General features: G+C 39.7%; 1 protein-coding gene across 1 annotated transcript in view; it reads left to right on the top strand.

Moving 5' to 3' along the window:
• The window catches only part of Lama1 (laminin subunit alpha 1), a 151464-nt gene that overhangs the window by 95589 nt on the left and 37269 nt on the right, over positions 1-18606 (top strand). The window contains exons 29-39 of the mRNA XM_076836593.2: positions 67-204; positions 4010-4131; positions 6359-6445; positions 6732-6925; positions 7746-7888; positions 9705-9794; positions 11824-11935; positions 12834-12996; positions 17714-17924; positions 18110-18226; positions 18348-18511. Coding sequence (XP_076692708.2) covers positions 67-204; positions 4010-4131; positions 6359-6445; positions 6732-6925; positions 7746-7888; positions 9705-9794; positions 11824-11935; positions 12834-12996; positions 17714-17924; positions 18110-18226; positions 18348-18511 — 1541 coding nt within the window. The remainder of the gene's footprint in view (positions 1-66; positions 205-4009; positions 4132-6358; positions 6446-6731; positions 6926-7745; positions 7889-9704; positions 9795-11823; positions 11936-12833; positions 12997-17713; positions 17925-18109; positions 18227-18347; positions 18512-18606) is intronic.

Here is an 18606-nt window from a genome sequence, read left to right as displayed (position 1 = left end):
TAAGTCCTTTGCCCAATTTTTAATCAGATTGGTTTTTCTTCCCCCTGCCCTTTTGTATTCCTTCAGGACTGTGCCCCTGGGTACTACAGAGGGAAGCTTCCAGAAGGCAGTGGCAGGGGACCCCGCCCTCTGCTTGCTCCTTGTGTGCCCTGCAACTGCAATAACCACAGTGAGACTTGTGACCCCGAAACCGGGAAGTGCCTGGTATGCTTGTTTTGTGGGTGTTTGCCTAAAGTTTAGAACTATCACAGGCCCTGGGTGTTTAAATTCCTGCTCTGTAGTCATACCAGTTCCTTGGTTCAGTGAGAGGTTAACTTTACCTAAATACAACATGTATTTCCTTCAGAAAGGCTTAACTCGGTGATCTGACAGTGCCAGTAGAAATTCTTTTATAAATCTTTCTCCCTCAATGAATTTGTTCGTGGGTATCAATTGGGAGTTAGTTAAATGTGTCAGGCTTTGGTTTTTGTGTATGTGTGTGTGTGTGTGTGTGTGTGTGTTGCTAAGGATTGAACCTAGGGCTTTGTGCATGCAAGGCAAGCACTCTACCAAATGAGTCAGTTTTTATATGCAGTACTGGTAACCATTGTCAAAGTGGATGAGAACTTTATGTCATAGATTTTAAAATAAGTTAGTGCCTGTGTTGAAAGTGTTTCTCTGGGTAAAGTAACGCCCTCTGCTTGCATCTTTAAAAATGCACATTCTATTGGGGGATGATAATACAATGAATTATTCATGTCTTAGTACACTTTTGCTTCTTGGTCACCTTCCCCTAGACCAAGATTGATCTTGGAGACATGAAGAGAACTCTGACCGTTGCAAATGACAAAGTGATCCACACACAAGTTTTGTGGCCCTGACTGAGGACAAATTTTCTGTCTGATTTTGCATAGGCCAACCAGGACTTGCTGATAACATAAAATAATCTGGTATTTGTTCTCTACTCCTGAAATCTCATCTTTCACAGTAATTCCTGTGGGAAACATCAGTGACTTGTATGAACTGTGCTAAAACTGACTTTCCCTGATTAGAATATCCTTAAATAAGGGAAGTGAGCTGCCCACCAAGAAAGACCCCCCCCGAAACCCTAGAGATCCAGGGTATGGCCTGACCACAAGAAGACATAAGGAACCAAACAGGAATTAGAGCTGTGCATCCCTCCTAGCCTTCAGCCACACTCGCCTGTCTTCCTCCTCTGATCAGAAGTGTCCTTTGTATAGAATTTAAAGGAGGTTTCCAGGGCTGAGGAGGCAGCTCAGTGCTAGAGCTCTTGCTTAGCATGCATGAGGCCCTGGGTTTAACCTCAGTACTGCAAGAAAATAAATAAATGCAATTTCCACTGGCCAAAGAAGTTCTGCATGGTTTTCCTCAATGAAAAAGACACCTGTTAACCTTTGCTGACTCCATTATATAAGAAGGATAAAAGAGTTATTTCCATTACACAAGGACTTAATGAAGATGCAGATAACTCCAACACTGTTAAAAATTTTTGTTCACTCTAATCAGCTCATGCTCTCAGGCAAAAGCAAAAACCCAATAGAGAAAATGGAAAGATCTCATTTAAAGATTTACGGAGAATTGATTTCAGACAAATAGAGTGAGATGTAATTAGCTGGGAAGTTTCCTTGGCCAATTATGGGGAGAGAGGTCACATACAGAAAGAAGTTGATCAGTTCTTTGATGCTTTATCTTTCCATGATACAGCTAACAAGATTAGGTATTCCTAGGACAGTTGATTATTACTCTGCTGTTGCTGGCCCAAGTCTACCAGAACACAGTTATATGATCACCTGCTGATCTGCTGATTTGTAAAATAGAAATAAATAACGCAGCCACTTCACCCAGTATGAAAAAGATCACCTTAGACCATGGCAAAAATCTCCCTGGGGTAAACAGTGGCTGATAGCTGTCCAGGGCAGTGGTTTCTGAGGAGGCCACCTGCAAATCACAAATCATCTCACTTGGATCTGTAAGTTGAATGGTACCGTCCACCAACAATGGCTATTCCTACTGTCAAGAGAACTGGATGCAGATTCTAAGTTTAGAATATGAACATACTCTTTGGAGCCATTGAGATAAACCAGTAGTTCTGACTTAATTTTGAAAAGTGGCATTATCTTATCAAAGAACTTGCAAAACGACTTCATCAATCCCTCTCTCATATGCCAGTGATGGAAAGTCTTCAGCTCTCCAGGTTGTATCTCCTCTGTTTGTGTACCTGTGGTCATATGGTGTGGCTGAGGGTCCATTCACCATCCTGAGGCGCTGTTGCCACCATCTTCAATATCGTGCCCAGAGCCTTTCCCCTTCCACCAGGACCCAAGGGAGAGGGAGCGTCCCTTTCTAACCTGAGGAGCTGTGTCTCCGCAGCACAGCCTGAGTTTTGCCTGCCTGGTTGTGTTGATGACTTCCAAATGATAGAGCTCTGGTCAATTCATTCTTTTTCTTTGAGCTGGGGACCTTTCTTTTCCTCCTCACTCTTTACCTTGTCAGATTTCTTTTGTGGTTTTGTGTAATAATCCACTTCCCTTTAGTACAATCTCCTGAGCACTCATTCTGAACCATCTGTGTGGTCATCAAGAATTCTCGGATCTGATTTTATCATCTAATATGTAGGATTTTCCCCACTACTTCACGTCAGTAGGCCTTTGGTTATCAAAAAAGTGAATGATAGAAGTAGAGCCTGGAAAGGGGAGACCAAGGACCAGGGAGATACCTGAGGAGCCCCTCTCCACTATCCACTTTGGGGAGACACATCTAAATCTTTTTACATCACTCAAAATGGCAGGTGCATCTCTGCATCTCCCACAGCATCTCACATTTCCCACTTCAGTTCTCTTTAATAGATCCTTATTTCTCTCCTGTTCTTTAGGGCGGCTTGTCTTTGATTCTCTAGGGTCTTGAAGATCAGGTAGCCTTTGTTAGGGAAAGTTTTTACATTGCAGTTGATGTTGACAATGAAAAATCTGAGAAACTACTTCTGCCTTCTCTCCCCACCTAATATTTATTCCATGTCAACTTTATACTATTTGGGCAAAACAAGTATTTAGCAATTTACTTTTTAAGGAGAAGGTCGCAAATTTTATTTCTGAAGAGAGGTTCCTCTGAGGAGCCAAGAAAAAATTGATTTTTACCAGGTGAAGTATTAAGGCTTTAAAATGAAAAATGGTGATTTTTAAAAAAAGGGGCTTTAAAAATAGTTTTTCAAACACTTAAAAATGTTCTTTCTTCATCCTCTCTTGGAATCAGTCCTCCAGTTGGCTCAAGGATTCCCTCTTTTCTATTCTTTCCATCTCACCTGCATCAGACATGAGACCCTTTCTACAGGAGCTCAATAAACACTGTCAAATTGAGCAAAAGCAGATTCTAAATTGGAATAGGGTAACAAGAATCACTGCTCTTTTAGCTTAAAAAACCATGCATTCTTTACCAAAAAAAAAAAAAAAAAATAGGACCATAGTCAACTGGTGACACAAAATCTAACTGGAATTTCCTTTCCTTATTATAAGAATCTGTTGGTGGTGCTCTGAGACCATAAGTTCTTCTTCAGGGTCTGTTTCCTAAACCGTCTATGTGTTCACTTCTGCTCTTTTAACTCCCTGCCTGCGATCATTGAACCCCAGCTGGTGCTTGCAATCACTTTTATTTTAGGTCACTGTATATTTTAGATCCGCATTTCAAGATTCTGAAAGCTGGCTGCTTTTAGGAGTCCTGTGTCTCTTTTTACTTTGGAAAAATGTCCTAGTAATTTCTAGGATTTATTGGATGAATACAGTCTTATGATGAATGAAAGCCACAGAGCTGGAAAAATTTCCAGGGTTTAAAACAGAGGAAGAAAAATGCTCTCCCATCCTTAGAAATTCAAGAACCACCACCACCAAAGCCTAACTGATATGAAACAGATAACACTTGGCTGTCACCCTAGAGTGACATTCCTAGAGTGGAATATCAGGATGGTTTTTAACCATCTTCCATTGTTTCTTTCTCCTTCTAAAACATGGGACTCCAGAATTGCCATGATAACACCGTTGGTGACCACTGTGATGTGTGTGCTCCTGGCTACTATGGAAAGGTGACTGGCTCCGCTGGCGACTGTTCTCCATGCACCTGTCCTCACCCCTACCCTTCCAGGTGAGCTCTGCTGTGCTGCCTGGCACACCTGCTCAGCCACAGCCAGGTTTGCTTCCATTCTTGGCCTTACTTCTCGGTCTCTGAGTGGTCTACATCCATGGAGAATTCCATGTTTGGAGATAAACATTTTTTTAAAGTGTTCATTCTCATAAGTATTTGCAGAGAATCTTTTCAAAAGCAAAGCATCTGTGTTGATCTTGGGTGTTAGACTGGAACAAATTGAAGAAAGGACTTTTAAGTTTGAGAATTTTTTTTTTTAAGACTAATTTTGGCCCCCAGCTGTATATCTATTCTGCATCGAGATGAGTTGTTATTAATTTTATAAATAATGGCCCATTCCAGAAGAATCCAATTCCTATTTAATTTAAGCTTGGAAAAGGATAATTTATATATACTGGTGCCTGTCAAAGTGCTGAAATGTTATCTAGTGATAAAATGGGGACTAGAGTCTGCCTTGTACTCATGAAGAATTACTTGACTGCAGAAAAGAACCAGAGATTTGAAGTGGGAATGGGTGTGCCAATGGCTCTTCTTTGTGTTTAAATGAAAATTACAATTCATTAATAATATTTTATTATCACTCACGACTATTTGGCAAGGCATTGAACACAGAAAGATCAAATGCCAGCTTTTGGTATACTAAAATGAAGTTTTCCTTTTAATGTTTGTTTGAACCTTCTTTTATTATCTCCAAGTAATTGATGTTTGCTGTGAGTTCCAATGAGGGGTACTACATACACTTCCCTTGTAAGTTACCAAACATCCTAAAATTTGTTGTTGCTATAACTTGGTTTTTTTAAATTAAATCTGTACATAAATTTTGGTTCATCAACTCCATTTTTGCAGTCTGTGCTATAGAAATACTTGAATAGATGTAGAAAGATGGTTGTATTTTAGCATTGCTCATGAGAAATTGGGGGCAAACTGAAATACCTACAAGATTGATTATATACACTGTGATATATTCCTAGAGTGGAATATCATACAAACACAGAGAAAAAAAATGAAGTTTATTTGTTAGTAAAGAATTGGCACAGTGGGGGCTGGGGCTGTAGCTAATTGGTGGGTTTGATCCTCAGCACCACATAAAAATAAATAAATAAAGATGTTGTGTTCATCTATAACAGAGGAGGAGGAGGAGGAGGAGAAGGAGATGGAGGAGGAGGAGGAGGAGATGGAGGAGATGGAGGAGGAGGAGGAAGAGGAGGAGAAAAAGAAGAAAAATTGGCACAATGGCTAATGGAAATATGTAATTGACTATTTAGTGTAATGTGATTTTGGAAAAAGAAAATACACAGCTATGTGTATATCCATAGCTACATTGGCTCTCTGTTCCCAGAGAAATATTTGGAAGGATATTTCACCTTTCAGATCAGAGAGGCCTTGGGCTGATCACTCATGCTGGACACTTCATCATATTAGCCAGCAAGGAACCAAACCTGATTTGAGTGGGTTTGGTTTTGCTTTCTTTCAATAGTTTGCAGGTACCTAGCTTAACCTCTAGAGGTGCCTGGGTAATTTACAATATGGAGGCAGAGAAGTTTACAAAGAAAAAAAAAAATGAGCCCAAAGCTGAAGACCCTGAAGGAGATCGGCATCTGAGCATCTTATGAAACTTGGAGGGGCTCTGTCATTTGGCTTCTACTCATCTACCATCTGCCCTGCTCCCTGCCTGCAGGTCCAGTTGTTTTCAAATGCCATCCCATCTAAGGGCTTCTCTTCCCTCTGGCTTCTTCTCTGCCATTCACTGCAGCCAACGAAGTTCTCTTCTGTGTCAGTTCAGCATTCTTCTCCCTGCTGTCTTTCATGCTTCACAGTCATTTCAACTCTTAATCACTTTATCACATGGTGAGCAGGTAACTCTATGTAAATCTCAGAACAGGATCCGTTTTTATCTGGGATGCTTTCCCGGGTGACTAATTAGTTATAATTCCTAAGATTGGTCTTCTGCCCAGCCCTCACAGGACTGTCACTGAAAAGGGCTGCTTGAATGTCTTTTGGATGCAAGATCTGAGCACACTTATATTAATTACATTTTTATTTTTCTTGGTTATCCCCAACAGAGTTAAGCTCTAAAATGCTCGTCTAATCATCTAATGTGCTCACTTAACTTTTCGAACACTATGACATGTCCCAATAGTCACGAATAAGTTCCTTATGAAAGATTTGAAGCTACATATCTGAAAAATTCAAGGAAAAATAAAAAACAAAACCTATTCTCTTCCAGCTTTAGTCCCACTTGTGTCTTGGAAGGTGATGGAGATTTCCGTTGCGATGCCTGTGCTCTGGGCTATGAAGGACAATATTGTGAAAGGTACGCCCTTGAATTATCACATGGAGATCACTAGGGACACCTAACATACATATATAATGCACTGGACATATTTGCTATCATGATTTGGGAGTCATTATCAATTTGCAAGTGCGAAATTGATATGAGACCTCATGACTGTTCCAGGTCAGGGTCTCTCCTGAGATTAAATATGTGCTTTGCATTTCATTTGGCACAAATGATTACTGTCCTTGGGCAGGGGCTGCTTTCTGTATTTACTGGCGAGTGTTGACTGCACTGTCTGTGCCTGATATCTTCCTTTCTATAGGTGCTCCTCAGGCTACCACGGGGATCCTCAGATACCAGGTGGCAGTTGCCAGAAGTGTGACTGCAGTCCACAGGGGTCTGTTCACAGTGACTGTGACCGCATCTCTGGGCAGTGCACCTGCAGGCCAGGGGCCACGGGGATCCGATGCCAGGAATGCCAACCGAGACACATTCTGGTGGAAAGCAATTGTGTTTGTGGGTATTTCTTGTCTAAATGTTTAAAGCTACATTTTCCTCTCCAATGTTAGCTTTTGTAGGAAAGAAATGGTTATAGTGACCTAGAGTGTCAACAGGAGACTGAAAGTCTCATTTTATTTTATATTCTATACTATTATTTTAATTGAGCATAGATGGCTGTTGCATCTAATGAAGTGAATTTATAAGCCAAGGCAGGAGTTCTAGGATACCATCATTGATACCCAAGGCAGCACAGGAATTTTAGCTCAATAGTTCAGCTGTGTTAATAGTTTGTTCTTGTAGTGGAACCAAGGATCAGTCATCCCAGGACAGGAAACACCACCGTGGGGTTGTCATTGGTGTTACCCAAATCTCACTGTAGCATTACCTATTTCCTCCATTGTCCTTCATTTGCATTTGCCAAGGCAGAGTCTGCAAACTCTCTGAGTAAGTCATAGACCAGGCTTTGGAAGGAGTCCTGGGATTATTGCAGTTGGCCTGAGTTATAGACGAGCAATAGCACTTTAAAGGTTGAGGAAATATAATGACCATACCAGAAGGCACTCTTGGACTCAGCCATTCCTTTCAGTGTAACCCCAGAGATGTCCCTTCTCTGATCTGAGTCTCAGTGCAACCATATGAGAACAGGGGATTGGCAATTGTATGGTACTGCCCACCCACCCACAGCAGGAGTGATAATGAGATTAGATGCCATACCTGAGAACTTGGCATGTCCTTTGCTCGTACTGTTGACAAAATGGCTCACACAACCCATGGACACAGGGCAGGCCACTTTGTGTTAACTTTAAACCTCTCTCCCTTTTCCCTTCTCTCCTAGCTTGTGATGATGAGTGTGCAGGTGTGTTGCTGAATGACTTGGATGATGTTGGCAATGCCATTCTTTCTATGAACCTCACTGGCATCTTCCCTGTCCCACATGGAATTTTGTCAAACCTGGAAAATACAACTAAATATCTCCAGGTAGGTACTAAGAATACAGAGGCAGACATGTGTCATGGAGAGATAGTCAGTGGGGGTAGTAGGAGTGTTCTGTCTGTCCCCCAGTGTAGGAGCCTCACTTCCATCATCCCCCCTGGGAGCTTTCCAGCATTGCCTTGAAGGTGACCAGTGACAGGGACTCGTCATCTCACACCTGTTTCCCTGGGGACAGCTCTATGGTTTGAGACTTGCTCCTTAGGGACCTCTATACAGTCTTCTCCCATGGTCCTTGTTTTGCCCTTTGGAATAAAACAAAGTCTGTCTCCTCTTTCGACAGACTTTGGATATCTGAAAACAGTCATCCTAATACAAATACAGGAAAGAAATCTGGACAGTATCTTCCTTAATGTTGGTTTAGGCTGAAGAAGGATTATATTCTATTAAGTATGTCATTCTTAATTGAAGTTCCAAGGCACAAAAGTCCTCTCCTAGAAAACTGTTAAAATTTCTGGGGCTCAATCACACTTTAATGTTTTGTCAACAAGGTCTGGTTAAAGGATGGGAACTTAAGAGATTGATTTACTAAATGACACCCTCCTCTGGCACTTTAAATTTTCATGGGAAGAAAATGTGATTGATACCTATACGTTAGAATTGTGCTTGATATCTATACATTAGAATTTGAGATCTTTACTGTATAATGCAGTAATAAAAAGGATAGTCATTTCTAAATGACTTTTGTGAAATAAAAGCTTTTCTCAGACTTACTATTTCCTTAGACATGTGTCTGTGGGTTTCTGTACATGTAGGGATGTAGGGGTGGGTCTGTGATCCACTCTCCTCTAATGGTCCTTTCTCTAATGAAAGCAAGGAAAATTTAGAAAACCCAAAGGAATGTTTTAAAATTATTTTCTCTCAAATAGCAAAAATTGTCTTGGGAAGATGAGAAATTATCCATTTGAAAAAATCTAAAATAATAAAAAATATTTAAATTTTCTTTCTAACTATCATATATTCAATCAACAAATTCTGTTTTCTGCCAGTGTGGGCCCCTGGACTATAACTGCATTTTAAATTTATCAAGTGACATGAATACTTGATTTAAATTTCAACTAATTTTGAATTATTTGTTCCAATTTAAAATAGTTGTTCATCCCTTGAAATAACTTATGTTTATGCAAAGTATCCAACAAAGGTTAAGAGTGTGAACTCTTGTTATTTTATATTATTTGCCAGCACAGGGATCTTGGGCAAGTTACTTAACCTCCCTGAAACAGTAATATGACAGCTTCACAGGAATAAATTCAAATTTAAATAAATTCAAATAAATTGAATAAATAAATTCAAACAAGTAAAGAAATTAGTGTTGGCATAAATTAAGCACTTAATAATTATAAATGATTTTGTTTATTGAATACATTTTTTAACTTGTTGGCAATTGTAGTTAAAATTTATGACTTTTTTTTTGGTGCTCAATCCCTAGAACCACCAAAAAAAAAAAAAAAAAAAAAAAAAAAAAAATATATATATATATATATATATATATATATGACTTTGATACTGAAATAAAGCCAGACCTTTTATCTAAGAAATGCAGCAATCTCTGATTCTGCCTAACACACCAGACTGTAAATTTATGTCTATGTGGGAAATACAAAGCAATGGGTGGCAGTATAGAATCATGTAGCTATAATTGAAACTTAAGTGAATGTGGGCTGCTTTATTTTTAAATGACAACTTCAAGGAAAGTAGAACTTCTTTCTGTGAACAAAAAAGTGGGGGGAGATTAATAAGTGATTCTTTGTTAAGAATCAGAACTTTGTACTTTGAAGCATGGTGATGTTTCCTTTGTTCCCAGGAATCTTTATTAAAAGCAAATGCCCAAAAGAATTGGGCAGGGATTCAACTGGAAGGTGTTGCAGAACAGACGGAGGACCTGCAAAAGCAGGTAGGTTCTTGGCACAAAAACCAGCTCCCCACCCAGCCCTCCTCCCAGCCCTTGTGAGCCATTGCCTTGTGGATCTCTGGAAGGTTCTGATTAGGTCAGACCAGCCCCCTCTTTCAGGAGCTGCTCCAAATGCTTTATCATCAGATTTTTTGAAAATTTCTGTGGTTTAGTGGGAAAAGGCTCCTGACTTACTTTTTGTCATCTCTGCAGAGGGAAGAATCAGGTGGTGGCTTTGCTATCTGACTTCCATTGTCTTTTCCAAACTAAGGGGTATGGGTAGGATTAAAAGTATTCTTCAGGTTTTCTCCCTCTAAATTAATTTTATAACTGAGCACATGATGAGTACAAGGTCCTCCACTGGAGACCAGTAAAGCTTCCTGCGATTTATTGGGTGGAAATGGGATGTAGCACAGACTCCAGTATGTGGTGTCCCCAACATGCAGGCTTCAGGCAGGGACAGTTCTGACTTTGGGATTTGAAGAGACATGTCAGCTTGTCTTCTTATCAGCAGGGAATTATTTATTCTGTTTAGTTCATGCCAGAGAAATGGTTTTTAGGGATCCTTAAAAATGTATCTCCTCATGAGTAGATGGCTCAGGAGGTCTATTGTCAAATTTACAATTTGTCACTTGTAAATTTCTCAACATATACACCTAGAAGCCTCTACACTAAAGGAAAGTATTAGTTTGTCTTCTGTTAATTTAGAATTCAGGATAATTTGAAAAGAGTTTAAGGGTTTAAGTGTAGGCTTTCAGTACTTCGGCAAACAAACATTTGGTAGAAAGTGATGAGCTGATCTTGATAAATTCTGTCCGTTAAAGAAGATTCTCTTTGGTCATGACTAGAAAACACTTTAAAGCCCTGTCTGAGTTATGTTGTATTCTTGGAAATTACAAACAGCCTTTCATTTTACAAATTATGAAATTATTCATTAAAATAATAGTTAAAGGCGCTAAGTCTCAGCCTCTGGGCTAGTAAGTGTTATTATGGTGTTATTATTACCCCAGTGTAATAGATGAGGCTTGGAGATGTGTAGCTCCACCACCTGGAAGAATTGGGAATAACATCCAGTTTGCCTGACTCCTTGTTCTTAACTCTTAGAGACTCAATTTTCTCAGGTCATACAACTTAGTAAGGTTTGACTTTCTATATAGTTGTTGCTGATATATAGTCGTTTCTGATAGTTATTGCTGCATATTATTTGGGTCAATGATGGACAGATATGACAGAATTCTCATAAGATTATAATGGAGCTAAAAAATGTCTATTGCTTAAGTCTTGCTGTGGCTGTTCAATCATTGTAGCAAATGTGGTACTGCTGGTATAAACAACCTACTGTGCAGCCCCCAGTCATTTGTAAGTATTGGATTGTGTACAGTGCATAATACTTAACAATGATAATAAGTAGCTGTGAAACTCTTCATCAATTTGCAGTAGTATACTTTTTCCTCTTAATACATTGTGCACTTTTATGCCAACAGCACATACATTTCATGTTTACTGAGTCTCTTGATAGTGTCATTTTCCTTTGTGCTTGATTTAATCTCGTATAGTTTCTGTCCATCATGACCCCGGGAGCAATAGCTATAGAGTGTGTGTGCGTAAAGACTACACCATGTAGGTATGTATAAACACACTATGGCATTTGTACAGTGATGAAATATCTCCTAATGATGTATATCTCAGACAGCATGTCCTCATCGTTCACTGACATACATGTGACTGCACTTGCATTCTAAAGTGAACAGACACAGGGAGTATCTGTAGTTTGATAGTCAGTTTTGCTGCTTGTAAAAATATACCATCTTTCCTCTCATTGAGTATTAAATTATCACATTAACCACTTAGTTTCCAGCCGGCTTTAGCCTTGATTTACAAATAGTGTATACCTTCACTCTGTATCCTGGAAGATGGATGGATGGATAGATAGACTGGTAGAGTTTTTTTCTTAAAAGAGGCAATAACTGTAATTCCAAAGCTTGAGTAGGATTTAAAGTCACACTAACCCAGGACCTTATTTTTCTGTCAGCTCACTAGAGTGTTAACAAACAGCCAGCAGGTGAACAGGGAAACTGAGAATATCCTTGACAAGAGTCAAGACCTGGCCACATTCATCAAGAGGCTGCATCAGAGCATCAGAGGTATGATGGGCAGGTCTTGTGTGGGGCTCTGAGCTTATTTGGTGGGAAAAGTCACAATCACTTTATTAGATGTGTGAGTAGATAGATGCATGTGACTTGTGCTAAGCTCCTACAGCCATAGGACTGGAATGTTTCATCATTTGAGAATCCTGAATGTCCAGGCCATAGTCTTCCACTGAGAGATTTCTTTTTTAAACAGTGTACGTTTTCTTTTTTATTTTCCATATTATATTGTGCCTAACACTTGGATCCTAATTCTCAAGCCCCATTATGGTAAAGTTGATATCCATTCTCCCAGAATGGAAGCAGGGAGAATTTGGGGTTTCAGTTTGCTGCCAGAGTACATCCAGCCTAATAGATTCACACACTCCACAGTAGGTTCTCCTTGGACTCTTGGTTATTTTCAGTTTTCTGGCTACCGGAAACATTTTTGCTTTCATTTTTGAATTATAGTGCAAGGACTTAAAAAGCACAAAATCCAATGCAAAACAAAACAAAAAAAAAGCTATATATGGCAGAAAGTAAGAAAATTATTAGAATAAAAAATGCTTAATAAAAAGAGTAGTATCAAATGTTGGTGGCTTCTGTGCCCATGCCACCTACAAGGAAATGCCAAGGGGAACAGGATGACTAGTCCCTGCCCTCATGGAGTTTGTGGGTAGTGAGGAAAACTGACATGAAGTAGACCAGTAATCCCAGCTTCAGGAGTGCTGTGTTAGGGGATGTGCAGAGCAAGCTGGGAGAGACAGGATGCCCCAGCCTGGCCCGGAGTGGAGTGGAGGTCCTGCCCAGCCTAGGTAGTCAGAACAGTCCTCACCAAAGAAGATTCTAACTTCTTCCATCTAGTACCGTCTGCTTTGATGAGATTTATGAAAATGATTGATGAATTTCTCCATAGAAATCCTTGAAAAGGCAACAACTTTAAATCAGACCTTGGATGAAGATTTCCAGCTACCCGATTCTACTCTTCACAATATCCAACAGAACATTTCATCTTTGCTGGAAATTATACAAAAAAGGAATTTCACACACTTGCACCAAAATGCCACCCTTGAACTCAAGTAAGTTCCTAAATATCATTCTCAACACTACCAAGTAGAGATGGGAAGGTGGACATGGGGAGAGGAGGAGGAATAATTGCAAAAAAAAAAAAAAGTGCTTGCTGGGGATGGAATATTGTGGAAGAAGAGAAGATCCCCACCCGCACCATTATTAGGTATATGAGGAGATGGGTACTGACCCCTCCAAAGTAGAGGTTGTAAGTAGTACAGTCATTACAATCTGTCTTTGTGCTATGGTGAAATAGTTCTGGGTTTTTCTATCACTCTTGAATTACATTTCATCTATCAAAAGAGCATCATGGTACTCTGTTTATTATAGATCAAGTGAAAGGGTATCTCTCATAGAAGTAGAGTCCATAGGTACGCAAGCCATAAACAGATGAACATTACTCTGAGAATAGCTGAGCTAGGTTCTACAAGCACTCATTGAAAATTACCATGTGAAATGACTGAGATCCTGAAGAATTATTGTGCCTGGTCAGGGAGCTCAAACTTCCTTCTAGGTTCTTTTCTTCATATTTTCATTAAGTTATTACTTGATGTATTAACACAAGTTGTGCTTCTGCCAGGCTCTGATGAATGCCTTCAAGACTATATTAAATATCCCTTATTCTTTCTAGTGATATATTCAAACTATTTATGATTTATTTTGCAATTTTTAATCATATCATACAAGATTATTATATATTTTCCAATATGTCTGTTTTTAAATATCAAATATTTATATATTGATAGTACATATAGTTATAATTTTCTCTATTTCAGCTTTTTTTCTTGTCAGAGTAGATATTAAGAAGTAGAATCATTTAGTCAAAGAATTCGCATCTTGAGGATTCCTGATGTGCATTTCCAAATTAGTTTCTAGAATTCATTTTTGAAAACAAGACACACATCTTCAGCAATCTGCTAGAGGGTTAGATTTACATCTTTCCTTTGTCATTGACATAATTTGGGCATTATTGTTGCTTTGTTGGTTGAAACATAAAATGGGGGGCTTGCAGTTGGATGCAATTTGGAGAGCAGACTAGGAACCTAATTACTATGACATTCCTTAGGACTTGGAGGGGTCCCTGAGAGAACCATAAAGTAGATGCCATAGGGGAGATCAGAAGATGGCGGGGTCCCGGGAGATGGGGAAGGAGACACTGAGACCTTCTCTGTGCTGTACAGAGTGTGCTCCTTCTCTCGTTGCATCAGTAGGTAGCCATCTTGGCCTTTCTAGGCAGAGGGGTCCCTGTCTTTAAGGATGGAGATTTCCAGGCCCTCCCTGGAATCCCCTGGCATCATCCTATGGGACCATCCCCTCCCATCATCACCCTCACATGGTCAGTTCATCCATGCACTTAGCAGGGGATTGAGTCCCAGGTGGCAGGCATGGTGCCAGAAGTGGGGACAAAGGACAACAATGAAGGCAGCTTGGAGCTCCTGCTCCAATGAGGAAAACTTCATTTTCTGAAGATGCAGTTGAGAGGAAGGTGAAATGCGAGTCAGCCCTGCCCTCTGTTTCCCTAGGTGCCCCCTACCCTCCCTCCCCGGCTAGGCTCCTTTGGACCCCTTTCTCTGTCACTGTAGTTAATCTGTTTCTTTTTCTCTTTTCTTTTTTCTTCAGTATTGGGGATTGAATAGTGTCTCACCGCATACTAGACCAGTACTCACCATTGAGCTATATCCCCAAACCCCCCTCCCCTTTTTTTAATATTTATTTTTTAGTTGTCGTTGGACACGATACTTTTATTTTATTTACATATTTTTATGTGGTGCTGAGGATCGAACCTAGGGCCTTGAACGTGCTAGGCGAGCACTCTACCACTGAGCCACAATCCCAGACCCCTCCCCAACTCTTTTTTAAAGTTTTATTTTAAGTCAGGGTCTCACTGAGTTGCTCAGGCTGCCCTCAGACTTGCAATTCTCCTGCCTCAGCCTCCTGAGTAGATGGGATTATGGGCATGTGCCCCTGTGTCTGGCTTCTGTTTGGAATAAAGTTACTACTATTCAGATTGTTGATTTCTCTTTTTAATATATAAGTGAAACTATGACTAATGAAACCTTTTTGTGTGCTTTTGCATATTTGAGGCACTGGTTTCCACCTCTAGTATTGCAAAAAAAGGAAGGGAGGGAGAGGGAGGAAATCTTTTATTTAAAAAAATATATATATGAATTCAAAATGGGTTATCCAGCTTCCACTCCACAATTTTACATGTATCATTCCTATATTTATACCATTTCAAATTACATGGATTATTTTAAGAGTTACCATTGGCTCTTTAATTATAATTCTTAGAAAATTAGTGATATGCTTGTATAGGGCAATCCCATATTGTGTGCTTATATGTAAGCACACAAACCGTTGTTTTTGATGTTTGTGTCAGACCATCAAGCTAATTAGAGTTTCACCAGACTCACAGAATTCAGCATACAATTGAATTTGTGGCCAAGACTTATTGAGGATGCCCAGCTAAACCAGGAAAAAGGATGCAATGGAGTGTGGAGGAATCTATGAAGGCTTCTTTCCAGAAGGGCTCCCTGAGCACACTTTTTTCCTAGCAGTAAAAATGCAGGAAGGGTGTGGTGTTTCTGCCCAGGGAAGCCCATTAGAGATGTTGCATCCATGGTTCTTACTGAGACTTATTTTAGTCAATATTTTACTGCTATGACTAAAAGCCTGACAAGAATAATTTTAGAGGAGGAAAAGTTTATCTGGAGTCTCAGTCCATAGACAGCAGACTCCAATCCCCAGGGCTGGAGGTGAGGCAGAACATCATGGAGGAAGGGTGTGACAAAGGAAAGCAGCTCACATGATGATCTGACAGCAGAGAGAGAGAGACTCGCCAGATACACAGTATATATTCCAAAGGCACACCCCCAATGACCCACTTCCTCCAGCCACACCCTACCATCCTGCAGTTACCACCCAGTTAACCCTTTCAGGGGATTAATTCACTGAATAGGTTAAGGCTCTCATAACCCAATCATTTCACTCTAACCCTTCTTGCATTGTCTCACACATTAGATTTTGGAGGACACCTCACATCCAAACCATAATAGGACTGGTCATACCTAGTATGTACCAAAACACCAGATTCCAAGAACAAAAGCAGCATCAGCATAAATCACCTCACTTGCACAGTTGAGCTGGAAGCCGCTGTTACCAATCAGGGACCAGTGGCAATACTTCTAGGATTGCCAGGCCAGTGACTCCAGTGACTCTATGAACTCATGTCCACACACTACAGATTATTGTTTGTATCACTGTTTCCCAACTATTTTCTACTCCAGTATCCCCAGAGCTATTGAAAGACATATCATTAAAGAAAAGTGTTCTATTGCCAGATACCTTTGGGAGACACGGTGTCTGTTACAGAGAGACAAGTTCTTTACTGCAGGTCTTCTCAAATCTTTTAGTGCATTAACATTTCCAAGGAGGGGCTGGGGAAATGTCATGTGGTTTCCTTCACTATAAGACTTTTCTCATGAAACCTGCTTAATGGTTCATGGGACAGTTGGATTATAAAGAAATAGTCTGGGACACACTGGCTTGATGTACTAACCCAATGAATTTTACAGTATGAAGAGTGTGGAGTTTTTTGCTGTTCTTCCTGGGTTCAAGTCATTGGAAACTGAATCATTTCACCATGGTCAAGTCATTTCATAGATGGAAGTTGGACCCCTATTTTACATTTTCCTAAAGATACCTTATTTAATAACAAGAGTGATCAATCATGATCAAGTGTTTGATATATTGGAATTGTGCTTTCCAGGAACTCTGCTTTAGTTTTGTTGTCTCATTCATAATACAACGTCTTTATTATAATTAAAAATCATAATATGTTCAAAGAACTTCTAATGTTATTTCAGTGTCAGAGTTTAAAAATATTTTCTTGTGTATATCCTTGAATAACATTTTCTCTCATGTCTTAACCCAGTGATCTGATACTTATGAAAGCTCAGGGTAGTTTACAAGGTATTTTCCATGGAATGTTTCAAAGTTCACCTGAAAAATTGAGTTAGAGAATTAATGGGATGTATTTGGCCACTGCAAGGTGCGTAGTATGGAATTTTCATATTCTATGCAGCTGTAAATTCAAAATTGACTTAAATAAGCAAGTGCATAACACATTTATAAGGAAATAGGAAAGATATTTTGACTTTCTGAAGGTTGCATTTATTAATGATGCAAAGTATCTTTTAAGAAAATTGACTTGAAGGTTTTTAAAAAGTCTGTTTTTTAACCAACTTCAGAAAATCCTTTGTATCATGTAAATAAATTGGTAAATTCATAGTGAACCACTGAATAGCCCTGTTCTTGAAATTTCTTGTCATGTTATAATGAAACATCACAGTTCCCATTATTGACACAGAATGTAGCTCTAATATTCTGAGTCTAGTTTCACTAAGATGATTTCTTTTAATTACATGTCTAAAACATGTTGGGAAGTTTGTGGAAAATAGTGAGTTAAAAGTAAAGTATAAATCTGTCAGACCAAAAGCTGTCTTAGAAAAACTGTTCTGGGATGGGGATGAAGCTCAGTGGCAGAACACTTGCCTAGCATGCTCAAGGCCCAAATAATAGAAAAATTAAAAAAGAATAACTTTGATGTATCACTCATGATAGCAAGAAGAAACTGGGTGTGAACACGTAAAAATTCTTTCCAGTGCATTCCCGAGCTAAGAGCTTTTTTGTTCATTTACCTACTATGTGAAACATTTAATTTGCCAGGGCTGCTGAAGATTTATTGTCACAAGTTCAGAAGCATTACCAAAAGCCACAGGAAGAGTTGGAGGTGTTAAAAAAAACAGCCAAAGGCTTCCTTTCAAAGCACCACAGTGAACTGAGGGCAGCAGAGGAGCTCCTGAGGGATGCGGAGACCAAGACCCAGGAGACCAACCGCCTACTGCTCATTGTCAAGGCCAATCTGAGAGAATTCAGAGTGAGTCTCACTAGCCTCACTAGTCTCATTTAGAACTGGTAACCAAATACTTAGAGGTCAACAGTATCATTTTTAGCTTCTAACAAAATGAGCCCCGAGTACTTTCAGTAGGTGGCCTTAGGCACCAAAGCTCAGAAACTGCCTTACTTTTATGAAACAACCTTAAAAGGCAATTTTTGCTGCAGGATAAAAAGCTTCGTGTTCAAGAAGAACCGAATTTGACCTCAAAGCTAATTGCCAAAGGAAGGGGATTGATAGATGCGGCTAGTGCACATGGAGATACTACACAAAATGCTCTAGCAGTAAGTTAAAACTCAGCCACAATAAAGCTTTCAAAGAATTCTCATACTACTCATCTCTATGTGTACTCAGACACTGTGAAATAGATGTACATATATTTACAAAACTAATTTCTCCATGTAGCAGTTGGAGCATCACCGGGATGAGCTACTTCTGTGGACTGCCAAACTCAGGCAACATGTAGATGACCTGGTCATGCAGATGTCCAAAAGGAAAGCAATTGATCTTGTCCACAGAGCCGAGGACCATGCCACTGAGCTCCAGAGACTAGCAGGTGTTTTGGACCGGTAAGGTCACACACTTTGGGGAATCTCAGAAGTAGTGGCCCATTGCTTAGAATAAGGACAGCTATTTCAATCGCAGGGTAAATCATTCTTGTTTC

This window comes from Callospermophilus lateralis, chromosome 17 (genome assembly GCF_048772815.1).
Source record: "Callospermophilus lateralis isolate mCalLat2 chromosome 17, mCalLat2.hap1, whole genome shotgun sequence".
NCBI lineage: Eukaryota > Metazoa > Chordata > Mammalia > Rodentia > Sciuridae > Callospermophilus > Callospermophilus lateralis.
The sequence above is the reverse complement of the archived record's forward strand: the minus strand, read 5'-3'. Positions and strand labels throughout refer to the sequence as shown.